Here is a 21,462-nt window from a genome sequence, read left to right on the forward strand (position 1 = left end):
ACAAATCATGATATATAGATATTTTTATTACATTTGTAATCTATTTCGACCTTTATATACCAGTTTGTACATTTATACAGGTTACAATGATTTGCTTACAGTTTAGTAATCTATAAATACATCGTAATACACAATGTGTTTTTTAAAATTAGTGTGTGAGGTGCACAAGCCAAAAAGGAAACACAGTTGAAGAGCTTGGGTCACAACAAATTTCACCTCTAATAGAGAAATGGTTTGGTACCAAATGCCAATAGTTAAATGTTGTGGTACACGGTATATCAGCAACTCAAGGGTATAAAAATAGCCATTTTGTTTTTAATTCTACAATATATACATTAATATCTGCAACGTTAAATAAGCACAGTTTAGGTGGTGTTTTATAAATATGCATCACTCAAAAACTTTTTTTTGAAACTACCATTATTACCAAATGGTAGTTTGCTGTGCAGCATCTACAACTAATTGGAATATGGACTTGTGTCTTACACAAATACCTCAGTAAATTGAGTTCTGTAAAGGATTCAATAGCAAGCAGTTGGTGTTGCATTTTAAATGGTGAACAAAAGGCAGAAGTCAGTGATAAAGCATAACCCAAAGCCAAAGATAAGCAGTTAATGAAAGTCTAGGTCTAGGAAATTATACAGTTTTTCCCCTTGTGCCCTTTCTTCTTTTTAGACTTAGTCCTTTGACCATAAGGAGGAGAAGACATGCCTGCTGCAGGGCTGGGCAGATCATCAGTGTAGAAGTGTCTGTGGGTCCTGGGCTGGGGAATGGGCTGACCCAAGAAAAAGCCCTCTTCCTCAGAATCAGAGGAGGAAGAAGAGCATGTAGAGCACCAGTCATCATCTTCATCCCCATATATCCCCAAGAACCTCCCCATGGCTGCACCCTGTAGCCCATACTCAGACATAGCTGCGGGACTGCGTTGTCCATGAAAGGCTTGGTGCCCGTTGGGGTTGCGGTCATTTCCTCTTTGGTCCATTCTATAGGACATTTTTGCCCTCTCCTTAGGTAAAAGGTTGAGAGCATTATCAGAGCGTGAGATACGACTGCGACGCCTCCTGTGATGATGATGGCGGTGACCAGAGTGCAGTTCTTGACCCTTTTCCTCAAAGTGGTACACTCTCCGACGAGTCCTTTCGCTCATAGGGGCCTGGCGCACTGGCAGGTTGCCATAATGGCCGTTGTCCACCACGTCATCAGAGAATTTGACTTGCTGAGGCCTGGACTGTGACCGCGTCCTTCTGAGGACGGGGACGTGAGCTTTGGGCCCATCCTCCTGCAGAGCCACCTGCTCCACTACTGGAACATTCACTTCTACCTCTTCCTCCTGCTCAGATACGAGACTCTTCAGAGAGTTTGTACTTCTGTGTAGCAGAGAGGAGTTGAGTGTTCCCATATTACTGGTTTTCTCACAGTCTTCTGTCTCCAGGTCATGGAAACCTTGCAGGGAATATATCAAGGGTCTGTCTTTGCTATCACCATCTACTGAGGCACCTGGAAGAGTAAATGTGAGAAACAAATGTGAGATTTTAAACCACTAATCTCTAGACAGGCATAAATTAACCAATTCGATATGGTATGAAGTATCATGTTATGTTGACTCACCAGTAATATTGGACAGAGCCAGTGAGTCCATGGAGTCTCTGACATTCTGTTCTGTTTTCTTGAACTCATCTGTGATACACTCCAAAGAGTCATTATACCACTGAGGCTCCTCTCCCTGGAAGCCTCCTCCAGCCCCATGATCCAGCTCCAGCTCCTGGATCTTTCTACTACTTGCTGGTCCTGGGTGGCTACCATAGGCAGAGTCCCCTAGACCGTCCTGTGACTGAGTCCAGTACATGTCAGCCTGGTATTTTTTACTGACAAGACTCCCCCTTACTTCCCCACTACCACTAACAGCCTTAGAAGACTCCTGCTTCAACTTGACATCCTGTTCTGCGATCCAGAAATCTGTTGGTCTGGAGTCGCTGGCTTGCTGGAAGACACCATGCTCTCCAAACTTTAATAGCAGCTGAGTCATGTAATCTTCATGCTCAGCCCACTCCTCCTCCTGGTTCTCTGGTGCCTCGGTTTCCTCGCCTCGACCTCGCCAGAAATGCTCATCTGATAAGTTCATGTGAGCCAGCTTGTTGGTCAGAGTGTCCTCCGTGTTTCCGCTGAAGCCGGGGAACTTATAGTTCACGGAGGGTGAGAAGAGGAGCGATTGTCTACACTGGTCGGCTGAGCGACTGCTCTTGCCCATGCGCACGCTGCGGCGGGACTCTCGTGAACGGGCCGACTGGAAGGCAGAGTCTGAGGAGTCAGAGGCATGCACGTCTTCCCCAAGGCTGCAGGCCTTGGAACAGTAGATACGACCGTGGTGGGGCAGGAAGGGGCAGCCCAGCAGGGGGCGCTTGCACTGGGCACAGCTGAAGCAGCTGTCGGTGGCATGCCAGTGGAGCCCATCATATGTCATCTGAGCGTGATCAACCCCTGAAGAGGCGGAGATGTTGAGATGTTCAGCAATGCTGTAAAGTCTAGAAATAACCATGTTTACTATAACAAGTAATACATTTACCAATGTGCTCTCCACAGGCCTCGCAGTACTCTGCATAGAGAGACTCAAAGCAGCCACAACAGTATGGTCTGCCGTCCTTCATGATATAGCGCTGGCCTCCCAGAATGGTCTCACATTCAAAACAGGCAAAGTGCTTCATGTGCCAATGGCGGCCTTCTGCCTCCGTGCACTCATCTGCAAAGATAATCTGTAGACGAAGGTGAACGTTGGATGAGATCAAGGAAAGTGAACACTGCGTTTGGAACTGAACGCTCTACGTGGCTTAGTGACAGATTCTCTGCCCAAACCTGGACAATCCCTCCCACACACTACACGGACCAATGTCAAGTGTTCTGAGCCCCTGCAGGAGATTCCTTCCATCATTGGCCATCAACCCCCCACCCTCCTCTGTGACTGATGTCACAGAAGAGATCTAAAATAAATGTTATTTCTACAATGAAGGAATTTTAAAAGGCCCTAAGTCTCAGGATGTGGATGTTTTCTTGCAGTAGTTCAGATGTGTGGTTTTACCTCATCACAGGCTGAGCAGCGAGGTTTGAGTAGCTCAGCATGGTGCCTTCCACAGTGGATCTTTCCATCATGGTAAAAGTAGATCAAGTCCACCAGCAGTTCATTACATGTGGAGCAGGCAAAGCATGCGGGGTGCCAGCACAGCCTGGGGCCTGCCCTCGAGGCAAACACTGCCATTTCTCCACCGCTGATGTTTTCACCACACTGCAATGTACACACACACATTACATCAGTTATTAGAACATTTTGAAATAATCCAATATAGCACAGTAGTTCTAAATGGTTCTGTGATAGGATTGTACGTGTTTGCCAGTGTTTTGTGCTAAACACGATAAGATGCCCTCACACTAATACACAAGACAGAGAACTTACGTGCTCACAAACATTGTTAAGGGGGTTGCGGGGCAGCAGTTTGATTGTGCCCCTCCCCAGCGATTCCTTCTTCCTCTGAACGCTGAACATGTGTAGCTCCTTCTTCTCCTCCTCGCTGAGGGACTGGCAATAACGCACCTGGTGAGAGAAGTGATAAATTATGGTTTTCAAGGACAAATGCAATCGCACAGTTTTGCATCAAACAATAGTCCAAACTCGAGTCCCAACCCTGCTAAGTGGACTCAGAGTAATGAGGTTTGCTCAAGACACATACATCACCTTCTCAATAAATCCCCTGAAAGATCCAGTTGCAGGGCTCCTGTTTACTAATGACGGTTATAAACCTAGGTAAGGCTGAGGGGACAGAGCGCATACCACAGCCTGCTGAACAAAGGCGGCTCTTGACCCCAGTCTGCCCTTCCTACACCCCCTATGTCTCTCCTCCCATAGGCCCTGATTGAGAACCTCATTTTTACAACGGCCTTTTTGATGTTTTCCAAAGCCTTAACAAGAGGGAAAGCAGACGTTTACACAAACAAGGCCTGTGTTTAGAGTGAAATCAAGAGGACGGGCAACAAAGGACGAGAGACGGCCAAGTCGAGCTGCGGTGCCACTGTGGTGGTGGCATCACATAAAGCCCCTTTCAAACAGCATCCCACTCTCCTGCCGAGCGGCCCTTGTAAAAACCGTTGCTATGACAGGAATCCTGCTGGTGGGGGCTCCCAGCAAACATTATAAAATCATCAAGTCAAAAGTCACATTGTGCCCACACTACATGTCTACAGGCCCAAACAAAAATACCCCAGTGCGATGTCAACGTGAATGCCAAGGGCTCACATGGCACTGAGATGCTACGGCTGTTAACACGAGGCTCAGCAGCAGCAACACATAGAGCTACTATGAGATAATGAAGACGAAACCCCTTCTGCAGCTGTGGCATAAATCCAAAATCCTGCGCTGGAATAAAATACCCAGATTTAAGCAAATTCGCGCACGATCCTCTCACCTCATTGTCATGCGGCGGCAGTTGGTAGAGGAGCTGCTTGATTCTGACCTTCTCTCCCGGACTGTTGACGTAGGGGATCTTATCCTCCGGCAGACAGGAGAAGTATAACTGGACCTGGGGATGTCATGGCAATGAGTAATGGGATCTGGCACATTGAGAAGGAAAGTTATGAAGAATGAAGGCTAAAAACCTACTTATGTCATTGTTATGATCTTGGATAGAACAACCCATATTTATCAAATTCCTTCTCAAGGAACTAGAAACAACACATTAGTTGGCTATCGGCCACATTCTGGGACATCTCAGGTATTGAAGCCTGACTTTGTGGGATCCAAGCTTTGGTTTAGGCTTATTTCAAGCAGACACCGAGCAGCGATGCTCTTTGATGATGGCGCTGGAGGAATCATTTTCTCCATAAATCTATACTAACCAAGCCAGCACAGGTCAAGAGGTCAGATCAATTAAAAGGTTGTATTCTCCCAGTCATATGCTTTTCAAGGACAAAGCAGCCTGTTGCGGTGGCATTTTGACCCTTGGGCCTGACCACTGAAAACTAAAGTTTATGAGGAAGGGGGCCATTACAGCCAGCCAGATAAAGAGATGGGATGTGCTTGTCCTGTGTTTTTTGGGGGACTTCCTGCAGCTTTGACTGTCTGGTGGGGAGGGGAGGGGGGGGTCAACAATTTACCCTGACAATCAACCCAACGTTTGCCACCCACCATAAATTATGCACGTTTTGGTCCTGCTATTACCCCTCATCCAGCTCCTTAGGGTCAGCCCTATGTGTGTCTACACTGTAATGATGACCCATAATGCATGGCCTATTCAGGGCAATAGCTGCAGTAAAGGCATTACAGTTGCATTTCTTAAACAAAAGGCCCTGCATGTTTGAGGTTTAAGGGTCACTGTTGTTATAAAGCCATCTCCTCTGGCCCCTTATATTATCGCCCCTTATACTTCTGTGTGTATTGTTTGAGACAAGGAGTGGAGTGAGAGGGGAAGAGAGCCACAGCAAGAAAACAGAGGAGTAAGGGGAGACGTGGGAAGTCAAATGGATAGGTGCCAGACAACGCTGGCTGCCCAGCGGATACAGCTACAGCTGCCTGTTTGTGGAGAAAGCTTGTTAAAAAGTGGCCCCTTGATTCCTGATCCTGCCAGAAGCAGCAGGCCCGTCCCACCGAGGCCTGCTCCAAACTCTGATAATCACTACAAGACTCTATGCCACAGTTTGTAAAGTCCTGGACCCACATCCTGGCGGTAAATGGCTGCCTGGTGGAGCCTGACAACAATAGGACCAGGCACAAATGTATTGAAGTATGCCGTGAGTCTCATGGGTTCTATTAACCAGACGCTGTATTTGATACTGTATGTTATTGGGTAATGTGCTGATTAGCATCCATCTGGGCCAAGCAAACGCGCTCGAAGGGAGTTAGAATTAGGTCAGAGCTGTTTTTATTCTCTGTCAAGAGGATAAACTATTTTCATAGTGGTGAGTCAATGAACCAAAGACGACAGTCGCTCTTATAGTTAAAAAGCCCATGTCCCAGCTAGTCAGGCTTGTTTAAGCTAAGACTGGATCACCTTTATGACAGAGCACATCCAGTTGAGGCAGTACTCACCTGCTCAGGCCTAACGCCAGGTGGGACCCAGGCGTACTCCTCCAGTGCACAGCCCGAGTCGTCGTCCGAGGTGGAGCTGCGCTGGAAGCCGGAGGTCAGCTTGCTGACTTTCTGCTCCATCATCAGGTCTCGGTGGCGCGCCGCACCCTGGACGGCGGCCGCTGACGATGCTGCACCCGCCAGGCTCATCAAACGCTGCTTGTACTAGAAAAGCAACAAGAAGCGGAAGAGAGGGAGGAGGTTGAGACCAGGAAGTAGACAAAGACAATAATAAAAGGTTGGTTAACAAGCCATCACTTATCCGATCCCCACATCATGCTATCCTCACTCCGTCTAATCCGGTTCTCTCATGTCAGTGTTGTTCCACTTAATGCTAACCACCAGCTGAATCACATCATGACTGGGTCTTTAATGAGGCCCATAGTCTCCCTCAAAACCCCATTATGGTATTTGAGAAAGCTTTTCTTCTGGTGATGAGTCTCCATCATGAAGGCACTAAAGAACTGCGCCCTTTCGCTACTACTGTGGTTGCAGTAAAACATGTGCCCTCCTCGTGTGGCTTCTGGATGTAGCGACCATTAGGAAATTCCCAAAGATTTGTGAGGTGACGTCCGCTCTTATTGCAGGGACACAAACGAGCAGTTAGCAATTCACAAACACACAGTGAGATTGGAGTTGTATGGATGATACGCTTGGACGCGTTGGTCTTGGACAGTGAAGCACAGACCTGCATTCCTTTCCCGTACTGTAATTCAGTTTTCCATCAACACAAGAGAAGAACAGATTTCACCTTATCTGCAGAGCTTAGGACTGAATGAGTCATCATCTGAGCCTGATGTGCTGCCTCACACTCTGACCACATGGGACCTGATCCTGGTTTGATCAGTTGAGCCTGAGGTCTGTATAAACAAAGACCTGGTCTTAAGACAGGGCCACCATGTGGGTAACGTCTCTATTCATCTCCCCTTCTTCCCTTGGACTGTTTGTTTTCCAACCTGCTGCAGTGTTGATCGGCCTTTCATCTTTTAGATGAAGAAAACAATGCCAGACAGGTGATGTAGCGGGATGAGGAGGAGACATGGACGAATGGGCTTGAGTGTTCTTCAGTTGGACTCTGCCAGGAGATCAAAGACTGGCACAGCGTGTGGAAGCCTTAGCCACAAATGTTATACATAACTCATTTACTGTAGCCCTGTAAGTTAGAAAATGGTTATGACTCCGCTGTTTGATCATGAATAATGTTTAGTCACCAGCCAAGTTACTCCTATGTTTCATTCCGGAGCTGCAGTAGGGACCAAGCAGGACGGAGATAATGAATGTGTGTCCAGTTGTGGTCATTGCTCACCGGCCGGGGGTCTCTAGCTGAGATCAAATGGGAGCCCGGCCAGCGTTCAGCAGGCTGGCCCTTACACCAGCCCCCCCACCCTGAGTCTGCACCCCCCATGGCTGGCAGGGGCACCGGGGGCCGCGGATAAACAGCTGAGAAAACCAGACACACTTGAACACAGCCTTTGAACACAGGCACGACAGCAAAGGGGCCTGAGAATCTGCGCTCTCTACTAGAGTGAAATACGTGCCTGCCTGGGCCTGCGAGAATGGAGCTCACGCCTGAGCCAACATGGACGCCGGCCTGCAGCCTTGCAGACGGGCTGAGATTGTACAAATGCGTGCTCCACACTGGTTCTTGTTCAGTGACAACTCTTTCTCTGATAGCAGCAAAGCAGACTCTCTGGCTGCTTAAGTGCCCATAAGCCGCATGCTCATAGCCCAGGAGGCTGTTAGTCACCCTCCACAAGTACAGGTCAGCCTCCATGTCTTCACCCTGCATTAAACACACGTCCATCTCTAGCCAGGCCAATTAGGAACTCTGAATGATTGATAGTGGACTTTCCTGGGGTGAATTTGTGACTGCATTGTACTGAAGCTTCAAGCCAAGCACATTTGCTAATGGCATGTCCCATTATTGCACCTTTAATGTCCGGAACAATGGTGCCTTTGTGAAACAATTCACCAAAGGCTTGTTCCATCACGACTCTGTTTATCTCACAGATGTGATGTGTTCTCCCCACATACGTATGTGACAGTTAAAGCCCTTAAACCCAGATAACCTGTCCTCAGACGCGAGAGCGCGGCAGGATATAAGACACACTCTTGTTCTGTTTGCATCAATTGAATTGCAAATGAGACCAAAATAACCTGCAAAAATGTGGCCTTGTTTGAGCGTAGCTTGGGTTTCACGGGGGAGATCGCTAACTATAGGCAGGTTGGGTCAGGAGCCCGGAGACTCAGCCTTTACATCCTCACATTTGCTCCAAAGATGTTTGCTTTCACGTGCCGGCCAAGTTTTTGAAGGGATGTCTCACACAGGCAGACCTGACTCACAGGAATGTCAGGCTTGAACGTTGGCCAGGCCAGAGGAGCCCGATGCAGGATGTATATGCCTCAGCGTCCCTAACACGACCACATCTGTTTGCATGCAAATTTCCCCCTTAGAAGTCATGCAGTTAATTTCCTCTGATTCTACCCAGAACGCCTCCTGAACCTGTGTGAACCACGGAAGCGCTGTGCCAACTAAGCTAACTAAGCTTACGCTGACGAGCCCGCTCACTGACTCACTATTATGCCTTTAACGTTTTTCCTAACAAGGGATCTATGGTTAGTGTTCCTGAACCCCCAGCCCCCTCTGCCCTGCCCTCCTCCCACACTTGCCAGACCCCTGCAGTCCAGAATGTTTAACAGCTACTCAGTCTTTTGTAGAGGTGCTTGTTAACATGGGTGAGCTCCAGGCCTGCGTTTCTGACTGATCTGCCCACAGAGGCCAGAGGGTGGTGGTGGTGGGTGCCACCAGACTGGGACCCACATGTATGAAAATATTAATGTCTTGTCTCACAAAAGGGGGAGAAGTTAGAGAGATGCTCAAACACGCCGGTTCTTTGAAGCGAAGAAAACGTCCCACTTGTCTTTTAGAATCTGTGAAGAGACGTTGTGTTGTAAAAAAAAAAAAAGTTCCCAACGACACGGGGGTCATTATGACAGCAGCTCAATGCACGAGGGGGTGCAAGCTTGATTTATTGCAGACAAAACACTCACGCCTCTTTATTGGCTCTGCTCAAAAGAGTCAAGCACGAACTTAAAACTGCACCGCATGTTGAGACTGACCAGCTAAGGCAGCTGCCAGCGACCATTTAAAAAGTATTCAACATTTTGACCAAAGTCACCCGAATCCAGACACTGGAGCTGTGGATCAACAGCCCTCGAAAGGGTGCGTAGGAAAAATAAGCAGTTTGAGCTCTGAATTACTGTCTATACTCCTTCAGGAGGCGGATGATGGACGTGCACACAACTCAACACGCTGCTCTCTGTCGGTCTGGACTGGCCCGACATGTTTAGCTTGGCCCCCGTGAACGCAGCATTGCAGCATAGATGCGAGTTCAAGAGGAAAACAAGATGTTCTGTTCAGATTCCCTGCTCGCTTCAGACTGAACTCAGCAGCAAGTTACAGAATTTTACAGCACTTACTATGTTGGATCCCTAATGAAGAAAAGCTGTAACTACAACTGCAGGAAAGATTCTCACAGGGTGTGATCAACCGATGCAATAAACTCTTAGTGAAGTGAGCATCATAAAAGCAACAGCTTCCTAGCGTCGTTCTGCATAAGATTTGAATGCAACCCATTTGAAAACATCCCGCTTCACCACAGAGACGCCTGAAGCCCCGTGGCTGGCGTTTGCTCAGCTTGTGGAGGCCTCTGTCACGGCCGGGGCCCTGTTTTCAGAGGCCAAATGGACGTGAGGGCCGTCCCCACAGAGCCCAGCGCTGGCGAGACCACCTGCGATCGCCGGCCGCGGTGAATAGAGACCTCACGCACAGATGTTGCCGTCACACAGCAGACATCAAACACGCTGCCGTTCCAGCGGAACAGGAGACGTGAGAATCCACAGCCGGGACCCCGAAAGCGTTCGCATTCAGCCAGTAGATGGAAAGTCACGCACTCTCCGCACACTTTCATCCTGCCAGTCTTACCTCAGTGGAGCCCGGCCGTCCCAAGGTGGAGGAACAAGGTTCTTATCGCCGCTATGTCCTGTCCTAGATTCTTCAGCAGCCTCTGGCCTTCATGTCTCTGCAGGATCCTCCGAGCTCTAATTCCAGTACAGAAGCGGCGAGCTGTCGGCGCAGTCACAGCCCATATCAAAGCTGAGACTGTAAAACCGTGAGCCCGAGTGAGTGGGAGAGAGTGTTGGAGAGGGGTGTGTGCGCATGCATGAGGAGCTCAACCAGATGGTCATCCCACCCTCTCTCTCTCTCTCTCTCTCTCACCCACTCCTCCTCCTCCCCCTTCCCCCATCCCAGCCCTCTTAACCTCAGCCCAGCCCCTTAACCCCAGAGCCAGTCAGGGCCGGGGTCTGGAGGAGCGAGGCGTCGGTCCTCCGCTGACCCTCCCCTTGCACTTCAAACACGTTTCAGAAGGAGAACAACTATGGCATCGGCTCCTCGAGAGGCGCTCAAAGATGCGCTGCAGGTGGCGAATGTCACTAAGCGACACAAGAAAAAACGTTTGCCAACTTGTGATTACAGAATGATTAATGGCTGGAGTGAACAAAAGATGCTTTATTTATCCCGCTCAATGAAAAACTGCTGCACATCCGGCAGCCTCCTGGCTCAGCTCCACGCGACCCTTCCCACCACGTGAGCATGATGTCAGCAAGTCTAAATCAGGCTCCAACACAAGAAGGACAATAGTCCTAAAGAAAGCGAGCTGTTGTTAGCAGCTCAACGCTGACCGAGTGAGGTTCAAAATATACAGCTCAGCTTTTTTTGATGGGACTCTACTTTTCTGGCTTGAATTAAGAGAATATGGATGTGTGTTGTGCTTCAGTTACTGACGTCACGTCACGTACTGGACAAACTATGGACGTGCTCCATAAAACCTGAGGGCCCGTCCAGTGAAGCTTCCAATGGAGGACACAGCTGACCTCTGCCTCTCCTTCACCCCTGCAGGACGGCCACGGCCCGATTGTCTTGCTGTTGCCTCAGAAAACAAAAGTGACGTGGCCGTGTTGTACTGTCCCAGTGTTGCTTGTGCTCAAATGGGAATGTCTGATTATATACTTGAGCAACTACAAGTTTATTCTCTGCTGTGTGCGTTTACAGAAAGTTACCGCGTTTTAAGACTGTGAAACGAAGCAGAGGAAGGTTTTACTGGGATGCAGGAAATCTATTAAACAGCGAGAGCCGCTTTCTTTATAAAAATTACAGCTGTTTAATTTTGAGGAGGTGACATCAGGATGCAATTCTGTGAACTTGAACACATGGAAGAATTTGTGAAACGGCACATTCAGTATATATTTACCACATGTATGTATATATATGTACATGCATCTGTAACAGCATGAAACCTGATATATATGTAGAACACTGTTCTACATACAAACTGGTAATTAAAGCGGATTAACATGCATTGTTACATCAGAACATCAGCCTCTGATTCCAGCTCACAAACACATGACTGACAGCAGAGCAGGCAGTGACAGAGTTACACTTCTTCCATCCCATTCACAGCACTTCAGCATGTGTGAAGATCCCACTGTGTGGGTGGTGTATGTCATTAACTGCCATTTACATTTTCCAAACGCAGCCCGGGCGCGTGGATGTTCCTGTCAGTGCCGACAGTCAGGTCTCATCCGAAACACCTACAAACACTGCTGAATGAATTGATTAAACCCTGTTTGCTCCTTCTCCCTGTTGACAGCGTCTACGTGAAGATGAATGGGCAAAGCCATTGTTGCAGCCAAGGCCAGGGAGGAGAAGCAGCCTTTCACAGCCGACCTCGAGCCTTTGTGTCGACCCAAAGGCTCAGCACCCTGCTCCATTAGCAAGTCTTAGAGGGGAGGGCGTCGCGTTCTACGACGGGGAGATTCTCAAGGAAAGCCGAGCTGTGAAGAGGTTGGAGCGACGTGCCTGCAGATCCAGCACGAGGTAACGCGCTTGTCCAACACAGACCTACAGTGTCCACTGATTCAACTCTGTGACCGGTCTGAGGCTTTAATGAATGGTTCTGAAGTTCAAATGTGAGAAGCAGTGACATTTGACAGTGAACTAATGCTAATGTGTGACTGTTTTTAGTTCTCCTGAAAGTCACAGCGCTTCACCGACTGTAGTTATAATTAGCCGGCAGCGCAGTTCAAGGTTCACCTCAGATAGCTGAATAATCTAAAGTCGGACAAGTTGCGTATGCCTGACCTTTGACCTGAGAGAGCACCAGTGGCCCAATAAATCCACGGCCCCGGGGCCTTTACGGCCAATCCCCCGTCATAGCTCCAACGACCTGAACAGCACCTCACACCTGGTCCGCACCTTCTCACCGCTATAAAAACCAGGAGAAACACCCAGTGCTGGCGGCGAGGTCGCCCACGACCAGCGTGTCCCGACAACGAGGTCAGGGAAGATCCCGTCAGAACCCACGCCCGGCGCTGACGCTGCATTCTTCTCTGGTCCGAACACGTCCCAGGCGAAACGGCCCGTAAAGCGGAGCGTCTAATCAGATCCGAACGCTGTTTTATGTCACTTCACGCGCGCTCCTCCCCTGCTGTGAGGACTAGCAATAACTAAAAGCAGCAATAACTTCAGCCCCGTCATAAAGCGGGCTTCAAAAGGGGCAAAGGGAAGGTCAGTCTCTAACTTACTGTCATTGTTGGGACTACCTTATAAAAACCAGGCATTCTCAAGGTTTCAATGACTTTCCAACGGGTATTAGCAGGACACAGGCCCAACAAAAGCCTCCGTTATACAGGCCAATAAAAGCCTATCACTCTACTGTAACAACAATCCTTTTTACGCCTCGAAAGTAGGAGGAAAAGGTCAACCGGTGGAGCAGGCAGCGCATTGATATTGACTTAGCCAGATTGGTGCTGACAAACCCAGGTCAGACTGTGGGCTTGTTAGCCCTATAACCCTCACATAACCCCTTTTACTGTCCCTCCACGACACACTGGAGGCAGCTGAGGGCAAGGCTTAGATCTAAGCTTAGTTTCTGACATGAGACATTTGTAAAACTTAAGGAGAAATATCGACTCGCTTGACACTTGACCTGACTAAAGGTCGCGCGTTGAAGCTAAATGGAAAACAGAGAAACGTCCCGGACGACACTTTGAACTTCTGGACTGTTTAACAGCAACGGGGCGGCTGTGTTTAATTATGACACTACAGCGTGTAATGCTATTGTATAAAACAAACCCCAACTTGTTAAACAGATGATGTCAGCTTGAACGGTCCTGATTTCATTGAAATGAAAGAAACACTGACCTGCCCATTTATTTCTACTTTGTTTCATTTCTCTTGCATCGTGGGTGATGTAATACAACGAATGTCCAGTTTTCATGACGTAGCACAAACAACAGCTGTTGCTTCACTTTATCATACATACGCGTCCGTCTAACTGTTTTTCCAAACATTGCAGCCGTGTACAATCGGGCCGGGTCGTATTTCACCCTCAACCCGACACCCTCTCACCTAGTTGTAAAAGCAGGACCTCATTGGGGACAATGGGAAGTGGAGCGACAGAGCTGTTAAAGGGAGGAAGCCCTCTTATTTGAGGACACTATAATTCAACAAAAGCCTGTGGCCGTCTACACACAGAGCGGTTTGAGGATGAATTACGCTACACACTCGCACTGACAAAAGCTCGAAGTCAGCAGAGGGCGTGAACGAAAGCTCTGAGAGCGGTTCCACCATCATTTCCAAGTTCTGGCCGTCGCATGCCTCGCTCCTGTTGAACCAGAACTCATCCAGGTTCACCGTTCGTGACCTCCCTCCCTGCGCTCACGCCGCTGCAGCCTCACACATGTGGACTTTTTGCTCCGAGTTCAAACATTAGCCGTTGCGTACGGCAACAGAGCCATTTCCTGTGTGCGTCCAGCCCCGGGGCTGCAGCGGACGCATGAATGAGGCCGCCGCGACAACACAGCCGACACTCGGGCGCGAGGAGGAGGAGGAGGAGGAGAAGAAGAAGAAGCCGAGGTGGACGCAGTTGAAAGGGAAGGAGAAGGAGGCAATTCCCACACGTGGAAGCGTTTTTCCTGAGGCGCGCGGCTTCAAAAGGCAAACCGTGGAATCCAACAATACACTAAAACGCTACGAGCTGCGCAGTCAGGATCCCACTAATTATTAACATTCCTGGAGAAACACTGCGTTGCACTGCTTTTAGCCTGGTCTAATTAAACCCATGCTCCAGCGCCGCGGCGCAGGGCCGAGGGGCCGGGACGCGTCTCCCCAGCTCCGCTTAATTGGACGCAACTTAAGTCATTAGGGAGGCAGTAAAAGCGGCAGCGGCCGGGGAGAGGCCCAGCCGCCGTCCCTGCGAGGCCCTGTGACCCCGGCGCCCTCTCATGTGACTCCTTCAACCAGCAGATTAAAACGCGCCGCTTCCCGTCGGCCGCTCCGGTGCCGGCGACCTGCATCTCCAGTGCGGTCCTATTTGGAGGTCTCTCATCATAGGAGGCGACCTTTTATCCGCTCATCTGCGCGCCACATTGAGTCGCCTCAGTTGTGGCTTCAACGTGGATGTTCAGACGTTTCTGATCTATTGTCTGCGGGGCAGATTTTCTTTGCTGTGCATCACTAGCAGACGGTTCGAAGGGTGTGAAAGCAGCGGCTGCAGGGAGGTGAAGCCCGGAGGTGGCTTCCTCCACAGAGGCCTGGATCTGCTGTGGGTGTCGCTGTGTGTGCGTTGGCGCAGGGCCTGCGTGGAATGGACTGGTCGCCTTATCGCCCGGCTCCGATACCGCTCCCCAGGGCGGCCTATTCTTAGCCGCTCCGCCTTGAGCGCGCCTCCTTCTGTCAGCAGCACCGCGCTATTTGCGTGAAGGACGAGCGTGAGCGAGCCGGTCCGTGGCAGCGGACAGGTGACGCCTGCGCAGATGTGCGCAGATGTGCACATCTGGCGGGCCGCGGCGAACACAAGCCTGACTCTTTGAAGCGGCCGCTCACCGGGAGCCAAACCAACTGATCCTGTGTCAGCTCATTGTGGGCCTCAGGCTGCGGCTCCACAAGACACGTCCTCAGTCGGCCTTTGTCAATATTGACTCATGTGCATCTTATCTGACAATGTCCACATTCACAGTGATGCATGGGTGCTTTCAACAGGTAATAATAGATTTCCTCTTTGTGAAACATAATAATATAGATTAAAGTGGCACCGAAGGCGAAGCGCGCCTCCTGCTGAGACAGTTGTTAGAATGTGAGCAGGAGAACAGTCACTTCACTGCGACGCCGTAGAACGTTTACCAGCACAAATTAAAATGTGTATGAAAAGCTGAGCCTCATTAAAAGTCTGCGCTGACTCAGATTATAGGCGAGTTTACAGCAGCATTTTCCCCCGAGCCAGCGACGGACTGACGTATTTCTTTTTGCTGCCGTTCATTTTCTAATCATGAATTTCAGGAGTTTTTTTAAACTAATTATAATGACTGCGGCTGATTTAGTAATTGGGCCAAACTTTATTTTCCAAATCTGATTAAAGGCCTTAAAAAAACAATTAATGAGTAAATGTCCTGAGAGAGGTTTTCTCAAACCCCCCCCCCCATGCTCGACGCTGGTGACCTTTTCCATGTCACCCACACTCTGTGATGATGCCAGCAGGGCGGCAGCAGGAACTGGGGGGAGGGGGTGTTTTGCATATTTCCAGCTGGGGGTCCGGAAAGCTTTAACCGAATCCCCGTCGTGCGGCGGGAAGCGAGCGGGGCTTGTTTTAATGACTGTCTCGGGGTCACGTGTTCTCTTTCGCTTCCAGTCATGTGACGCCGCGATCGTCTCGGCTCCGACCTGCTGACGCATTCTCTTTCCAGATCGCAGACATGTGGATAATTACCGGCCGATTAAGCGCCGCGCCTGCACACGGCGGCGACAGTGGGGCACGTGTGGAGCAGGACTTTCATCACGGCGGTGGTCCGTGCTGTTAGCGGAGACGAGCCGGAGCCAAAGCCGTTTCCCTCCAACGTCCCCCTGCAGCTCCTAATGAACGGAGCGGTGCCTGGAAGCGCTAAATCACCTTTAATCACTTCTGAACAGCGCTCGGCACGTGCATCCAGCGTGTGCCGCTGCTTCGGGCCCCCACTCCCGTGCCCGATGCTGTTTGGGAGCTAGCAGACAGCGGCACCCACGCTCCAGGGAGCACATCCGAGCGTCCGGGCCACCGTCCGCTGGTCCGGGCCCAGTGACCACAGGCTCAGGGACCACCGGCGTTCAAACAAGCCGTATTTCACCCGCCTCCTGCCAACCTCCCACTAACAGTTTACAGTGAGCGGGCTCCGCTCTCTGGAGTTTGTCTGCGGCTCTGCGTCCGCGCCGGGACCGGCCTCCTGACAGCTCCTTCACAACACGCGGCCCTGTGCCCGGTGGTGAGCTGGACCGCGTCTGGGGATAAAAGGCTGCCAGAGTGTTTGGCTCGCAGGCGATTTACACGGACGCAGGCGTGATTCATTCTGGCTGCGCACAAACAGCCCTCTGTGTGCGCTTGACTGGTGCTGGGCTTTTAAATCAACACCGGGAGACGTGTCCACTCGGGTACTGGGACCTGCATTCTGCCACACACACACACACACACACACACACACACACACACACACACACACACACACACACACACACACACACACACACACACACACACACACACACACACACACACACGCACACTTTGTCTTTGTTCAGCTCAGACAAACACACACACACACACACACACACACAAACACCACAACATGCACCACTATTTATGTCTGAGGCTGGATCATGTCTGTGATTTGTCTCCACCTCCACACCTTCTGCTTGAACACAAAACCTCCTCTTCAGCTGAAGAATGCAGCCAAATCCTCCAGTTTGTACCAATACGCTCTGCTACCAAAATAAACCATAATCCGCATTTATTAAATGATAAACTTCCCGTCCACGCCTGCGTCTTTTGTGGGTTATCTGATTCTGGGTCTGTGACGCGCTGGGAATAAAACAGCTGCTCTTGTTGCGCTTTTCACGCGGAACTTGCTGCGTCTGCGCTTCGGCGTCTCCGGTGCGGTCGTCAGCCTCTTCTCCGGCCACTAGGTGCCACCAGCGCCCTGGCTCTGAGCGCTCGGCCTCTCCGTCTCCGTCTCCGTCTCCGTGGCCGACGCTGACACGGGCACGGCCGTGGACGCGCTTCGGAAGCGTCGCAGTCACAGGTGGAGAAGCTGCCGTCCACGGCCGCTTCTCACACAACTGTGAGACTGATCCAGTGCTTTTTACCAGACGGAGACACGCCCTGGGTGCTTTGTCTGAACTGACCTGGGATCAGGAGCGCCCCGTGGCTCAGCTGCGGCCACACTGACAGATTTCAGGTCGGTCCGGTCCAAGTGGCTCTGTCATTGTAATGGCTGATGGTGACGTCTACTGAGCGGTGCTGACGGCGCGGCGTCAAACGGCCTTGGTTAAATATAACACGAAGTGCTCTCATGTGTCTTGCAGGTTTAACACTTTCTATCACTGAAAGCTGAGGATGGAAATGCCTGCAACGCTCGGGCGAGTCATTGTTCTCCAACGGAACCACTTTATGGCACGTGTGGTTCCGAGAAGTCTATAAAAAAGTAGGAAAGTGTCTGTTTCTCGGTCACTGCTTTTTAAGCACGCTCGCGACTTAATGGAGTCAGAATAGCGCACACAACCACAACATTACGCAGAGGCGCAATTCAAGAAGCCTCGGAAGCTGATGGGGTCAATCTGAAGCACAGTTCGGACTGTCAGATCCGTAACACGTCCTCTACTTCACACGCATTTACGTTCATCATAAGCCGCAGTCTGTGCGCTTCTGACAGCGTCGGAACCCGCGGTGGCGTCCGGGAGCGCGGACCACTTGTCACCGACGTGACAGGCGACAGCTGAGTCCGTGCATCTGGAGGCCCGCGGGGGTCCACGCGTCCGCACGGCCCGAGTTCTCCGGGCGAGAGCGAGGCGAGCTTCCAGAAAGTGAAAAGTGTCCCTTTGGAGACGTCGCTGCGTAAACGCGCAAAGCGACGGAGCCAGATTCGTCGCAAGAAGCGTTTAAGGCGTGAAGGTTTCAGTTCGACTGATGGATGACATAAACTTTACCACTGTGCTCAAGACACAGGTTCTTATTTTAATTAATGACAAAACTAGGTCACACTTTTTGTCCGCATCACATCAATAGAGCAGATTTAGTTTCACCGCGTAAAGTAAAATTTCCCTCAAATCTTTTAAACAGCACTAAGTTTCCAAGGGCAACTAAAAAGAACTCACCTCCAAAGTGTTGAGTCGCGGTGAATTGAGTATCCAGAAGCGGTATTCCCGATGAAAGCAAAGCGACTCCCGCCGCGCCGCATTGGCGTGAGGCGAAGATGCGACGCTGAACCCAGAGCAGTGAAAAGCCTCGAGCTGCGCGGCTCGTCTGACTTCGCCCGCCGTCACCGCATCTCCGTCGCCTCTGAGGCGCACGCGGCGCTGCGCTCGGCGCTGCTCTGCGCCGATTGGTTCGAGCAGGAAGCCCCCACCAATCCTGGAGAGACGGGCCGGGCCGGGCCGGGCCGGGCCGGTCCGGAGCGCCGCGGCCGAACCCACGCGGCGTTCAGGGGAAAGTGTGTGGCCCAATTAAACGTTGGACTGCTATTAACGTGATTCTACCTGGCAGTCTTTGTAAACGAACGTTTGCCTGGATCTGGTTCTATAAATAAACCAGTGGAAAATGTTTAGAGGCTTTAAATTCCAAAGTGGCTCTAAATATTCTGTAAACAACTAAGAAAGGCTCTTTACCATCACCTTTTTTCACCAGGTAAAGAAATGTGATCTTTTTTTCACAAGGTCTTTTTTGTTGTGTCCCCCAGTTTGTAACACTACTCCTATTTACAGTGGGCCGGGAACGGTAAGCCTATATGCAAACACTGAAAAGAGGCTATTCCCCTGCTGTCCGGAGCGGCACAAAGTGTCCTGGGATGATCAAAGCTCTGAAGCCAATAATGCAGCCACCACTCCGGTTTGCGTTGCATTCGGGGTGTTTGTGTGGAAGATGCTCTATTATTGCGCTGAATCAGCACAATGTGTTCATTTAATGGCATCGCTGCAGACAAAAGGTGCGACTTCTTTGTACAGACGGACCCTGAAGGCACCGTCACCGTCCTGCCGTGGTCCCGATGAGTCCTTTGCATTAAATCACGTGAGTGACATGAACCCAAACTACACAACCACTTTTATCACTAACTGCAGGAGACGCTGCTCATCCAGTCGACCCAGGTTGTTAAACATCAGGTGTGAATGCGTCTGAAGGGAGAACAGGTTCATCGTGGGCTGTTGCAGCATCCGATTGTCAGTCTGTCAGTGCAGACAGTGAACCAGCCTGAACGTCTTTGTCTCGTAAATGCCACAGCTCTAATTTTAGCATTTGACAGAGTTTAGATGTGTGTGGAGAGATCTGACCCAGTTCTATATTTACCCGGTGCATTTTAATAGATGCTGAAAAGAAGCCTAAATTAGACAGAAAGGACGTGGACGAATGCAATGAAACGACGGCAGCTTCATGTGGAGTTCAGGGGCCGTAGGTTAACAGGACGTGTGAGAGGATGAGAGTCATAAACAAACGAGACGAGTCGGCTGTTTTTGGAGGTCGGACTGGGTGAACCTGAATGTTTAGCTCTGGAGCTGAAGCCATTTAGCTCATCTCTCCTCAGAGTTGACCCCCGGCTCATTTAAGGGAAGATTTACGCCGGTGCTGTAAAAGAGCAGCATCTCCGGGACGACTGTGAGCCGTAAAGATGCCGTCGTGCTTCCAGCGAGCCGCTGCTCAGGCGGCGCTTGAATCTGTTCCCTCGCGTTCACTGGATTCTGGTGGATCCTGGTCAGACGAGAACCAGGAGATCAGCTGCTCAACGAACAGACCCAAACCTCCTCCATCACAGCTGCTTCACATTTGTCCTGCTGTCTGACAGATTAGTGATGAACGCGTCGGTCGCGTCACCGAAAGCAGCAGAAGCCCATCAGCAAATACGCGTGCGTCAATCAGAGGAGATGGATCTGTTTTCAGCTGCAGTCTCGGGTTTCAACCCTGGACCGGTCTCATGACAGGAACTAGCCCGTCCTCATCATTAATTTTGCAAGACACGATGTTCTGGAGCCCGATGGAAGATTTGGGGGAAACAAATGAGACACTGTGCACGCTTTATCTCGATGTCAGGCGACTGCTCATTGCTGGTGGTTTTCCTTTACAATAAATCCACACTGGGATACGTTCAAGGGGGGGGGTCTCTGTTTACACAGGAAATCTCCCATCCAAACAAAGGCAGGAAAACAAACAAGTGGCTGGGGCCGAGGCCGGTGGCGGACGGCATAGGGGGGTGGGGGGGGGGGGGGGGGTCTAGTCAGCGGAACAGCTGGACCTCTTGAGCAGCGTCCCGGCTGCTGTTAATCCTCAAACACCAGTGACCAATTAGAGGCCACCGGTCAGCCAGGAGCCCCAAAGGGCTGGACTCTGCTCACTGTTGGTGTGTTTCTGGACAGCGCGTCACAGATGGGACGCTGAATGGGGTCTCGTTGCTCAAACTAACAGCTTAATTGGATAGAAGACTGAGGCGGTTTCTTCTTGCCTTTAGTTCAGGGATGAGCTCCTAAATCTCGTGTTTTCTTGCTGTCATTGGTCACGTTTTGAGTCGTCCTCCTGCGTCTTTGCTCACGTTCACCTGCTGATAAGTTTCCTAATGCTCCGCCTCACATGTTGATTTCCTCTCCCGCCGTCCTCCTTCCACTCTCATCCCCGGCGTTCTGCCATTCTCTCCTCAGCAGCGGGTTGAGGCGTCTTCAAACATGCTGCATGCTGTCGCCTGTGAGTTTCCTGCATCAACAGAGACCCCTCGCGTTGCCCAGATAAGCGGACCTCTGCTTTATTTTTGCCTCTGTAACGTCTCCTGGACCAGGTCCACTTCACTGCTTCTCCCTGTCTGAGCTTTCAGACCGTGTCCGATGGTCCAACATCCGCGCTGGCTGCGGTGTTTGGTTTCTCTATCACTGCCGGTGGTTCTGCGGACCTCCTCCTCCTCCTCCGGGCTTTTTCTCCCTCAGCCGCCGACTTCTTCTCGTTACAATAATTTGCCACGTACGATTCTGATTCTGTGCAGGACGGTGCAGATACGCTCATGGTGTGCGACCCCCCCCCCCCATGTTTCTGGCTGGGCCGCTGCGGTGGGGAGATGTTGCCTGGAAGCTGTTTGTGGAGATTCCTGCCCTGCCTGCACATAATCCCCTTTCTGCATTATCCTCTCTTTACTTGGCGGTGGGAACCATTCGCGACGGGCTGGACCTCCGCGTCGCGTCCGCTTCGCTCGGGACAGCGGCCGAACGTCTCCCAGCGCAGGTTCCAGCGGCGCAG

General features: G+C 50.8%; 1 protein-coding gene across 2 annotated transcripts; it reads right to left on the minus strand.

Annotated features, from left to right (window-relative positions):
* Nucleotides 1-8: 8 nt before the first annotated feature.
* prickle1a (prickle homolog 1a) lies at nucleotides 9-18,554 on the minus strand. 2 transcript variants are annotated; one of them, XM_029153610.3, is made up of 8 exons: nucleotides 18,351-18,554; nucleotides 6,071-6,274; nucleotides 4,452-4,565; nucleotides 3,446-3,583; nucleotides 3,074-3,277; nucleotides 2,564-2,750; nucleotides 1,609-2,478; nucleotides 9-1,497 (listed from the first exon to the last, which is right to left on the minus strand). In XM_029153610.3, the coding sequence occupies exons 2-8, from the start codon at nucleotides 6,257-6,259 to the stop codon at nucleotides 629-631; spliced, it is 2,571 nt and encodes an 856-aa protein (XP_029009443.1). In that variant the 5' UTR covers nucleotides 6,260-6,274; nucleotides 18,351-18,554; the 3' UTR covers nucleotides 9-628. The 2 variants fall into 2 exon arrangements, with proteins under 2 accessions (XP_029009443.1, XP_029009444.1); XM_029153611.3 differs by lacking the exon at nucleotides 18,351-18,554 and adding an exon at nucleotides 10,095-10,367.
* Nucleotides 18,555-21,462: the final 2,908 nt, after the last annotated feature.

Source organism: Betta splendens, chromosome 6 (genome assembly GCF_900634795.4).
Source record: "Betta splendens chromosome 6, fBetSpl5.4, whole genome shotgun sequence".
NCBI lineage: Eukaryota > Metazoa > Chordata > Actinopteri > Anabantiformes > Osphronemidae > Betta > Betta splendens.